The following is an 11813-nucleotide window of genomic DNA, read 5'->3' on the forward strand; positions in this document are numbered from 1 at the left end:
AAAGGAAACGCTTGCGATGCTTCCAGCTGATTAGAAAGGAGGAAGGGCTATTTTAAAAGCCAATCACCATTTCATTGGCTGTATCTTCCTCTTTATCTCATAATCCCAGTTTTTCCAGGAGCCACAAGTACAAATAAAAGGGCCAGGATTTATTTGCATAAGAAGGCTTGCAAAGCAAGATGGGCTTTCACTCCAGTGCACACACGGGGATCCGTCAAGATTCCGAAATTACATAAAGAAAGAACAGAGGGAAGGGGAATACCAGATGGTTCACAGGTGGGGAAAACTGTGGCTATTTCTCAAGTGTCCTCAGCCATTTTTGCTCTTTCATTCTCTGCTGTGATTTACTGGAGGGGGACCTTGAGCAAGGGACTCTGGCAGGAGCAGAAAATAAAAGCAGAGTCCATGATGGCAAAATCCCGACAGATGCATCTTCCAGCCCCACTGCATCCAAATTTGAATCTGTAAAGGCAGGCCACAATTATTGTCAGCAGCCAAGACATTTAAGGTCATTTCAATGCCACCCATGGCAAAGCAGCAGCAGTTTTTTCTCGACTGATCTTTTTTGAGGCTCTTTTATCTCCACCCAGCTTGGCTCCGCACCCTGACTCTGCAGCATTTTCATTTCTTCCCAGTTTATGAGTGAATGTCACCAGTGTCCTCTACCCATTCTTCACCTTCCTGCAGAGTTGGCCCAGGGTCCCTGAGTCTGGAGGTGGCCCAAGTTGAGCATTCCCAGGGATGATTCAGACTGGAATACCCAGCCTCCTCTTCCCTCTGCCAAAGGGACAGGGGCAGAACATGGCAGGAATGGGTGCATTTTCGGGTCAGGGTTCAGCATTCTGGTCTGACAGCCTTTCTCCCTTGGGCTGGAGTCGGCAAACAGAGCCCAGCTAGGTGGGTGACACCTGGGCTCTGCGGCCAACTGTCTTGGGTTGAATAGTTGAATCTTAGCTCAGCTCTTGACTAGCTATGTGGCCTTATGGGGGAATCTGTCACCTTCCTGCCCTTAGTTACTGTGTGAAGAAGAATGACATTAGTGCCTGTGCATGAGGTTGTTGTGAGAATTAAATGAATCTCACAGGTGAGATGTAGAGAAGTGAAGATATGTGAAATATTGAGAAGAGTGCCTAGCCACAGAGATCACTTGGTAAACATTAGCCATCTGGATCCAGCTTCTGCCCCTCCTTTTCCTGTCGTGGCTGGCACCTTGTTCGTGCCTGCAGCCCCACTGCTGGGAAGCAGGACAGGAGGGGCAGTGCCCTTGGCCTCTCCAGGCTGAGGCCCCCTTCATTACTGTGATTGGATTCTACAGGAGGGAAGTTCTTCCTGTTGCCAAAGCAAACACCCCACTTGGGAAGCCTACGTGTGCTGGAGAGCACAGGTGCCCTTAGGCATCTTATTATTGTACCTTATACCTTTAGGTAGGTGCTTTCTGGAGTTCGCAGTAGGCTTTGGGCTATAAAGTCCCAGACTGAGAGCAGTTCTGCTTGAAATGTTGGCTTCAATCTGTAAACTTGACAAATGAGCATTTTCATATCCTATTTCTTGGCCTCAGGGTTTTGTTGTTGTTTATCTTGTGGTCTGTTTTACGCCTCATCTTAGTGGAACGAGCCCTGTTTAGAAGCCAGGTGTCATGGATTCTGGCCCCTGCTTTGCCTTGGACTAGCTGTGTCACTTTGAGCAGATCATGGATCATAGGACTTTAGAACTGAGAGCAGACTTGGAGAAGAGCTGATCAAACCCCTTAGATGAAGAAATGAGGCAATGAATGAAATGAGGAAACGAGAAGAAATTGAGACACAGAAGGGGTCTGCATGAGGTCAAGGCTCAAGGTCACCTGCACATCCCTGCAGAAACTGCCTTTCTGCACTTTGATTTCAAGTCTGTAAATTGGACAGTTTAGAGTAGATGGTTCCTAATTCTTCAGTCGACAAATTTTACATTCTTGTTTCTGTTTCCACCTTGTATATCAATTGTATTATTTGACTTTCTGTATAGATTCCACCTGACCAAGTTCAATTAAGAAAAAAAATCTATCTTTCCTACTTAGAGTTTTTTTCCAGGACTTCGTATTACCAGCTGGCGCTGGAGCAGCTGCATAGCCACCCTGAAGCACTGGAAGCCCTGGGCACTCCCGTCAACGTTCACAATCTCCGACTCCCCGACAAGCACAACTTCGTGGACATTGCTGATGCCCGGGTAACGTGCTCTCCCTCTCACCTGCGGGCTGGGTGCCTCCTGCAGGAGAGGAGGGGCTGCTGTCATCTGGAAAGAGTCTTGGAATCTTGGAGGTTAAGGATTTGGGATGCGAAAACTCACCAAGTAAACCTGCCACTAGGTTTAGCACCTTTTGAAAAAGTTTTTTTTATCATAGATTTTTGTGTTTATATACAATATATCTTATATTACTATGGATTAATTTACTTTCATGTATTTTCCTTCCATCTGGGGAATTGATGTGGCAGGGAATGCACTGGGTGTGCTGAGGTTGCCACCTTGAACTGAAGGTAGTAGAGAAATGACCGGTGGTGCTTTGCCTCTGCTCTGGCTTTGAACTTGAACTTGAAATATATCTTTATCTAGTCAGTGCTTGTTCAAATGTAACCAGCTCTTTACACTTTGATTTTAAAGTTTATTTATTTACGTCGCTTCCACAGAATACCAGTCCATTTTTTGAGCTGTATCTTATCTTTTTGTGTGGTTCAGCTTGATCAAACTTACTTGAATATAAAACACATTTGTTCTTCTGTGTAACAAGCATGTTTTGAGTACTTTCCCCGGCTCACGGAATGGTTCTAAGTTATGTGTGGAATACAGAGGTGCAGAAGGCTTTTGGGGAGTTTACAGTTTAAAATTCCAGAATAAGACAGAGTGGAGCCGATGCTGTCACGGCTGCATAGGGACAGGAAGGAGTGGGTGGAGGCCTGGGAGATGGCTGTGCGGACTGAAAGGTGGGAAAGGAACACCGGCTGGGAGCGGTGTGCACCGGTCCGTGTCATCGGTTAGTGTGACCCAGCCTGCTGTGGAGGCACAGGTGGGTGCGGGTGGGTGCGGGTGGGCGGGGGCGGCTGGAGCAGTCAGAGCCACGGCGTCATCATGTAAGGCGTGTGCGCTGGACTCTGCGGCCGCAGAAGCCTGTGCAGTGTTTGGAGAAGAGTGAGATGACCTGACCTACTTTATTTTTTTTGTTGTTATTTTTATTATGTTCTTAATGGACATAGCTCTAATGGGATTTTTTTTCTAACTACAAAAGCAATTCATGCTTAAGTATTCTGATGGAAATATTTTGTCTGATTTTCAAAGAAGGTAAATTGCTATAGATTGGTGATGCCCAGGGACTGGGTGCAGGGAAGTGCCTGTAGGGGAGCAGTGTGGCTGCCCTGGTGTGCAGTGGTGAGAATGTGAGCCAGAGCTGTGGCCTGGAGAAATGAGATGGATTTGAAGGCCATTGTGACAGCCAGGTGACAGGACTTGGTAACAGTTTTATATCAGGAGAGGGCTGGGTCAGAGGTGATGCTCCAGTCTCCAGCATGTGTGAGTGGAAAGATGGCAGCTCCATGAAGTCAGAGAGGGGACCCAGTAGAAGAAAGGGGACGGGCCGGACGTGCGTGCAGTGCTCGCTCTGTGCCAGGTGGCTTTATGTGCATTGTCGTCAGATTTCTCCCTTGGTGCGGTGTGGCCCCTCTCTGCTTCCCTACCTCTGGTCACCTGACTGGATCCTGGTAAGTCCAAGAACCTGGAAAGGCCGGTGATTAGGTCTGGCTGTTCACTGTTTTTTCCCAGCTTCATTGCTCAGGAGGTGTTTGTTAAAGGCGCCTTTGCCGAGCCAGGTTGATGCAGCAGCAGATCCATGATCTGTGACCGGTGAGTGAGCAGTGGGAGGAAGCGATGGTGGTTTTGGTGGGGATCGTCATCTGGTCAGGTCCAGCTTGCACTTTGGCCCTGTCTTCTGGCACGTTCCAGCTGGTGCCGAGAGGGTGGCTGCCTGCGCTTCCTGCAACCCAGGCCTTTGGCAGCACTGAGACTATGTTGGCTGTGGTGCTAGGTCCCGGTCTCTACTGCTGCCAAATGCCATGACCCCACAGTGACAGGAGTTCAGAGCCACCTGGAGCCCCAGCACTTGTCTTCCATTTGTGGAGTACTTTTGACATTCTTTATAATCACCGGTTTATAGGGATGCCAGTATACAACGCAGCCATCTTACCCAAAGGTCCTTAATTTGTAGTTCCTTTGTTTTGTCCAGAGGTGAGAAGTTTCAGTTGCTCATGAGGTAATTTTCATATTGAAGGATTTTTTTCCCCCCAAGTGTATGTGTGAGACAGGCACCAACTGCCAACACTCTGTTTAGCAGAACTCCTGCTTCAGTCTTGGGCAAAGTCTGGCCAGGGAAGGAACCAGCCTGTAAAGCGCCACACCCACCCCAGAGGTGCAGCTGCCCGTGGCTCAGACATTGATGCCTCAGTGTGCGCTGCCCTTCAGCGTCCTACTTACTTCTTTTCTTTCTCTTTCCTTTTTTTTTTTTTTTAAGCACCCAGAGATGTTCAGTGTATACTCTGTTGCTTAATTTTATAATCCCCCAGAGAAGAGCTGTAGCTTTGTTCAAAAAGTGGGACCCTGAGGACGGGTTCTTAAAGTGTGACTAGGTGGCTGCTGTTCACTCAGTTTATGAAGCCATGTTCCAAAGCCTTTGTCTTCCTTAAAGTACGTTTAAATAAATGAGAGGGAGAATTTTGGAAAGCACAAATATGTGTGTGTATACCTGAGTAGTTCTTTCTCTTGGCGGCAATTTGGCAATTTGGAATGGGTGGGATGCTCAACCTCCTGTCCCAGAGAAGTACCTCTGGCCGTCACCTGGGGCACAAAAGCACTGTGGGAAGTGCCTGCCTAATGACAGGCTTCCTTGTTGCAGCATTGTGTCAAAGCTCCTACCTTCTTTAGTTTTCACTAAGAAACCCAAAACAATGCATTCACTACTTTTGTCTAAATCAGAGCATAAACAAACAAATACCTAGGAGCTGGCTTTGAGGCTCTCAGGCCGACTCCCAACTCCCGACTCCCGTGGGGGCCTGGCAGCACCTCGGCCGCGTCTCCTCTGGTGAGCCCAGCCACGGTGACGGCGATGAAGAACAGAGAACTCCTTGATGTCTTTCCCCGACAGGCATCGCGCACTCTCTTTAAGCCTGTTCTTTGTGGTCCAGGTCAAAGTCTGTACCAATTTGCTGGCAACGGTTCTTCCTTTTAAACATTGGACTTTTTTTTTTTTTTTTTTTTTTGGCTTTTCTTTCTATTTTGTTATGAAAAATTTCAAACATACAGAAAAGATAAAAGAATTTATACTGTGAGCACTCATATAGCTGGTACCTGGATCTACCGTTAGCATTTTGTTTTATTTCCATGAATCCATCTTACGGTTCTGATGTATTACTAAGTAATTTTCAAACATTGTACACTTTACCTCTGAACACGTAAGCCTATATATCACTAACTAGAGTTCAATATTTGTTTATGGGGTTTTCTTGAGGTAAGTTTACGTTCTGTGAAAGGCCCAAATCCAAGTGTCCTATCTGAGTTTTAACATATGCAGCCATGCGTGTGACCCAGGCCCTTATCCACATGCAGACTGTTCCCCCCACCCGAGAGTCCCCTCGTGCCCAGCTGGTCCCCTCTCACATCTAGCTCCAAGCATTTTTCTGATTTTTTTCCAGCATAGTTTATTTAGCCTGTTCTAGAACTTAACACAAACGGAATCATACATGATATGCTCTTTTGTGAGGCTCTTTCAGCATGTTTTTAGTATTCATCTGTGTTGCTGTGTGTATCAGTAGTTTGTTCCTTTGTAACAGCAGCTTTGTGAATTGTAAGCAGGCGGAGCATTGAGTTTGACACGTAGGGTCTCCCTGCCAGACGGAAGGGCTGCCGTGGACCTCACCAAACCATCCAGAGGGGCAGGACGTTTGGAAAATCAAGTGCATTCTTCCAGCTGGGCTGTTAGAAAACGATCTGATTCTGTGGATAATCCCTGGATTTTATAGTCTTGGCCCTAAAAGGCATCAGTTTTGTCATCTTTTGAGATGATAATAATGTATCCAATTACATCTCTCCTTTCTGTCATTTTATACCCACAGTTGAAGATTCCTGTGTCTGGGTCCAAGTCAGAGGGCCATCTCTACGTCCACTCCTCCAGAGCTGCCCCCTTTCAGAGGTATTACGGGAAAGTGTGGGAGTTGGGGACAGCAGGAGGACTTCCTGATGGAAACAATCCTGATTCCCATTTTCACCTGCAGTTAAATGATCGTGGTAATAAGAAGAATTAGTCTTCAAAGCTTGATGCCGAAAGCTTCATGGCCTGGGCAGCAAGCCAGGACTGTGGCTCTTACCTCGGTTCAGACAGTTTATCCCCTACAGTCCATGAATTATCTTCTTATATGGTTGGCCTTTTTGAAAACTGTTAAGGTTATAGTGACCTAGGTCTACGATAATTTGATGCTATGTTCCATCTTCTAACTGTGCTGCCTCAGTGGTTACAAATGAGTAAAGGCATGGATTCTCATTCCAGAATTATTCATCACATTCTTTGTGTAAGCTCTCCACCCCATTAATTGGCTTTTCTTGTCTGGTTGCCAGTAGCTACATGCACTCACTTCCCCCGGGAAGCCTGTCTCAGAGATGTTTGCTGTTGAGCCAGGCTGGGTTTCAATTCCGAGGACAAAAGGAACAGGCGGCCCTGAGCAGCCCCCACCTAGCTCGGCCCGGGCTCGCTGACCTCTGAGCCTGGGATTAGTGGAGGAGCTGGCTGGCTTCCAGGCCAGGACTGAGGGTCGGCGTGAATTAGGAAATGAAGTGCTGCTTCCTCCTGACGTCCCTTCCATTCGCCTGTCAGTCGGTCATCGTTAAGCCTGCCTTGAAGTCGATGCTGCTTAGATGATGACAGTCATGATAGAATGCTAACGTGTTAACACAGCACTAGCATAAAATAATGTTTGGAAACATTTAAGACACTGTTCCAAACAGCTGCTTCCCCCTGCCCTTTTTGACTGTGTTTTCCTTCCATGTTGCGTTGATCAGAGATACTGTGCTTTTGGTTTCTCTCAGCTGGCACCTGGACGAGGTCTTCTTACAGCTCAAGGATGGTCAGAAGATTCCTGTGTTCAAGCTCAGTGGGGACGATGGTGATGAAGTGAAAAAGGAGTAGAGGGGATCAAAAGACCCTGCTTGCTTCCGGTCTGGCCTTCCCTCATCTGCACCGTGCGCCCACCCAGGGTGACAGCCCATCTGAGTGACAGGCACTCCTGCAGCCAATTTTCCAGCCACCAGTGGGAGGATTGTATGTGCTGGCATATGGTAATTTGGTATAATTCTAACTTGAACACAGTGAACACTATTGTGGTTTTTTAATGGAATCAGAAAGAAACTTTTAAGTTTATAAGATAATTTATTTGAAAGTGCTCTGTATAAAAAAGCAAAGCACAGAATAAAAGGAATCAGAATTAATAAAATGTTTGTTGATTTTTGCTAGTTCTCATTTCTTTCTTTTCTTTTCCTCTTCCCTGCCCTCCCCCCCGTAATTTTCAGCTCTGTCAATATGAAGTCTGAGGCACGTTGACCGAGAGTGCTGAGGACGACTGGGCACTGTTGTTTTGGCCACTCTGCCCTGAATTCATGTTGTTAAGTAGCTTGTGGGCATCCTGGGTCACTTGGGAATATTTTGTTTGCTGTATTGTTTTTGTTTTATTTTCATATTTCTATTTCAAGGACCAATTGTCCACCCAATTAGACATTTACAAAATAATTGCTTTTATTCCAAACATTTTGAAAGCTTAGAAAATTTATATGTGTACATATACATATATAAAGCCAATGTAGGAAATTTGAGTTTAAAGCTAATAGGTACTTTTCCTTCTGCTTTTCAAACAATGTAACCCATCTTAGTTTTATAAAGAAACAGTTTATGAAGCAAAAGACCTTCCTTCTGAGCACCAGAGCCTAAAAAAACAGAAATCTGGTATCTGTGCTTTGAAAGGCCAGTTTATAAGGCCAGGCACAGGGGCTCGCACCTGTAATCCTAACACTTTGGGAGGCTGAGGTGAGGGGCTCACTTGAGGTCAGGAGTTTAAGACCAGCCTGAGCAACATAGTGAGACCCCATCTCTACAAAGAATAGAAAAATTAGCCGGGCATGGTAGCATGTACCTGTAGTCCCAACAACTTGAGAGGCTGAGGCAGGAGGATTGCTTGAGCCTAGGAGTTTGAAGTTGCAGTGAGCTATGATGACACCATTGCACTCTAGCCAGGGTGACAGAGCAAGACTCTGTCTCAAGGAAAAAAAAAATAATAAAAAAAAAGGCCAGTTTAACCCTCTTAGTATTACTAGGCTAAATGTAACTGTCTACAACGAAGGACATTCATGAGCTCTTTTCCTACATTCTTTTTTTTTTTCTTTTCTTTTCTGTTTTTTTTTTTGCTAACTCAGGACTTGCGGAATCTTTTTCTATATTCCTAATATTCATTGAAGAGAAGCCTCTCAGAGGAAAAAATAAGCTTAAACATGTTGGTAGAGTATGAGGCTTTTAGTTATTAGATATTATTCTGGAGTTTGTTTCTTTAAAAAATATATTTATATGTTCTTTGAATGGATTATACAGTGAAAAAATAAGTCTCTTTCCCTGAGAGCACTTTGCCATTTTGTTTATAGATAAATATTACAGTCTCTACAGTCTTTTAAAATAAATGGTAGAACCCTGTGCACAGTTTTGTGCTGCTTTTTTCTTTCTGTGGTGTGTATGTTGTAGTTTATGTATTGCTTCGTATCTGACTGTACTCTGACAACTTCTGCTTCCTTCCAGTGTTTGCTAGAGTGTTTGTTTGTTTCTTTGCTATGGCCAAATCATAGAAAACCAGGGTCTAGATGGGCCATCCGTTCTGAAGTAAAACAAGTGACAGTTTTTGTTTGTATAGAGTTTGAATTAATGAAGAGGCTTTTCTCATCCAGCTGATAAGAATTAATGTTATGTAGTGAAAAGCTCCTTGATTTCTATTTGGAAGCCACCATCTTTGGTAATTTTTCTAGTTAAGTTTACTTTCATGTATGTGCTTACTGACTTCATGGGTGACTCAGAACCTGGTCATGGCAGTAGACATTGTCTTTCCTGTTCTTTAAGGAGAGCAATGATGTGTGTTTGCAGCCTACCACTTCCTGTATATCCGGTAATCACTGTGACTCAGCCATTGACTCCCATTAACTACCTCGATGACATCTGAGATAATGCATATTGTTATTAGAGGGAAAGGTGACTTTTTGCCATGAGCAGATTTGAGCAAGTGCCTTCTGCACATCCCATAAAGAGACAGGACAGCCCAGACGTTAGAGAAAGAGCTTTCCTAGAATTACAAGAACCATAGATTTGTAAAGACTACAGAAGGGACATTCCAGCCAGCGCGTGGTGGCCTGACTCCACGTGCTTTACTGTGGAGGTTGCTGCAGGGGCCCAGCTGCACGTGGCTTGCCAGCGTGTGTGCCGTGTGCACGGGCAGGGCTGACAGGCAGTTACGGAGTATTAGAATCCTGTGCCCCAAGAGTTTTAAGCAGTGATGCCAAAATGATGCAGAAAAGAGAGATGTCAGCTAGGAGGAATCCAAGATCCTATCTCTGGAGGCAGTGGCGTCCTTGCGGGCCTTGAAGGCTAAGATTGTGACGAGCAGACGTGATGGAAGGTGCCTTGTAAGTGGAAAGAACAATATGAACAGAGGCCTCAGAAGGGATGGACGTGAGCTGCACCCCAGAATAAGACACCCAGTTTGGCCAGTGTGTAGGTCAGCTGCAGGTAAAGGGAAAGGTAGGTTGGCCATCGTGTGAATGCCAGGGTTAACATTTCGCGTGTAGTCTGTGGCCAAAGATTTTGGAGTAAGTACATGATACCACTGTTAATGAAGGTTTCAGAGACCGTGCTTTCAAATAAATCACAAATTTTACTATCATTTGTTCCATTTTTCTAGAATTAGCTTCCTCTTATTTCCAAACATTCCCTATTCACCAATCCAGGGACTTCATAATACCTTATGAGACAAGGTTTTATTATTCTGTTTCGGTGAAGTTGTATATGGCAACGACGAAGCTGAAATAAGTCACATATGCATGAAACAGCCAGAACTTGACAAATGGTGGCCTCTGTCCTCTGGCCACTGGAAAGGCCAGGGAAGTGCTCAGAAGGCAGCAGCTCTAGAGGGTTTTCCCCAAGCAGGCAGCTTTGGAAGTAGCCTTAGGCCACGTGACTGTTTGGTGTTTTCAGTTTGTCCATATAAAAAATATGAATAAATATTTACCAATCACCTGCCTTACAGGTGAGGCAGTGTTTACAGTGCTCGTTAGGATGCTTGGGCAAAAGCTGCTGTTTACACAGGAGGCTTGATGACTGGGGGCATCAAGAAGGAGGTGGGAGGGTGATAGGAAAACCTCCAGCTCCGCCCCCAAGAAGATGCTCGCCTCCTCGGTAACCCGCTCCCAGTTCAGGCATGCCTGGCCAGCTTGAGCACAGTTGCTCAGCTGAAAGTACTGTCAGGAATGTGCACGGAAGAACTGTGCCCTTTTACAACCCAGGGTAGAAAAGTGGTAAATGAAAATAAAGATTAAAAACATGCCTCTAAGGCACAGCTTGGGTGTAGGTAAGTGAAACTGGACTTTTCAGGAGAGTGTACTTTTCATTCCTAAATTACCTTCCAACTTTTTTCCAAAAGGGTTTTTGTTTTTTCTTTTTAAAAGGAAATATTTTAATTGACATATCAGACAAGATCGCATGCAATATAATATTAAAAGCCTGTTATTAAATAATACACTGTCAAGGCAGAAATTAGTCCCCTCACTATATAACTATAATACTTATCTTTTAACTTTAGCTACCATGTTAGTGTCAGTCACTTTGCAATCTTAATGAGAAAGTAAGTTTTTACTTTCAAATTATTTCTAGGAAACTAGAAACTATAGACCAGAAAGAAACTACTGAACAATCTCCCTTATGAAAGTTGATGCAAAAATTCTAAATAAAATATTAGCAAAGTGAATCCAATGACATATAGTGATATCATGTATTGTTTTTCACAAAATAGTTTGCCTCTCCCTTGCAGTGCTCTTCCCTATTGAGGATTATACATCCCTGCCTTGTTGAACTTAGGTGTGACCAGGTCATTTATTTTGTGAGTGGAAGTGACATGCAAGACTTCTGAGTAAAAGTTTTAATTGCCAGCCCTTGCTTCACTGTGTCCTCTTTAACTTCTTCCCTAATAATTGGTAATGTTCCAGATGGCAGCTACTTCCAGGGCTTGGGTTCTGACCCACAGTGGGACATGTAGCACGAGTGAGAAGTACACCCTTATAAGCCCCTAAGATGGGGGGGGAGGGCTATTTTTCACCCCAGCTTAACCTAGTCTACCCTATTAACAGTGACTTTTATTCCAGGAATGCAAGGGTGGTTCAATATTATGAAATCATGGAATTATTTTAACCTAGGCCATGGCTTAGATCTAGGACCTAGATACTAATTGGACAGATACACAAATAAACCAGTGATTGCAGGACATGTCCCTAGTGGTTTGACTGAATTAAACAGTATTTACAAAAGTATATAAAAGGTATATTTGTAAAAGTATATTTTGCCACTTTCTAGGACCACATTTTTAGCAAATTCACTATCCAAAACAAAGTAGAAGAGACAAGGTGGAGTAGATGCAGTTTTCTCCCTGCTATAAGTGCAACTAAAAACCTGGATTTATATAAAATAAACTTAAGACTACTCTGAAAGAGAAGGCTGACCAGCTAGG

The 11813-nt window shown here is 44.5% G+C and overlaps 1 protein-coding gene across 2 annotated transcripts in view; it reads left to right on the top strand.

Annotated features, from left to right (window-relative positions):
* Window positions 1-7478, top strand: part of COA1 (cytochrome c oxidase assembly factor 1) — a 71404-nt gene extending 63926 nt beyond the window's left edge. The window contains exons 4-6 of one of the 2 annotated variants that reach the window (XM_069461892.1): window positions 2054-2202; window positions 6129-6205; window positions 7069-7478. In XM_069461892.1, coding sequence (XP_069317993.1) covers window positions 2054-2202; window positions 6129-6205; window positions 7069-7195 — 353 coding nt within the window. In that variant the 3' untranslated portion in view covers window positions 7196-7478. The remainder of the gene's footprint in view (window positions 1-2053; window positions 2203-6128; window positions 6206-7068) is intronic. The other variant, XM_069461893.1, reaches the window with a different exon arrangement.
* The last annotated feature ends 4335 nt before the right edge of the window (window positions 7479-11813 follow it).

Source organism: Eulemur rufifrons, chromosome 29 (genome assembly GCF_041146395.1).
Source record: "Eulemur rufifrons isolate Redbay chromosome 29, OSU_ERuf_1, whole genome shotgun sequence".
Classification (NCBI taxonomy): domain Eukaryota; kingdom Metazoa; phylum Chordata; class Mammalia; order Primates; family Lemuridae; genus Eulemur; species Eulemur rufifrons.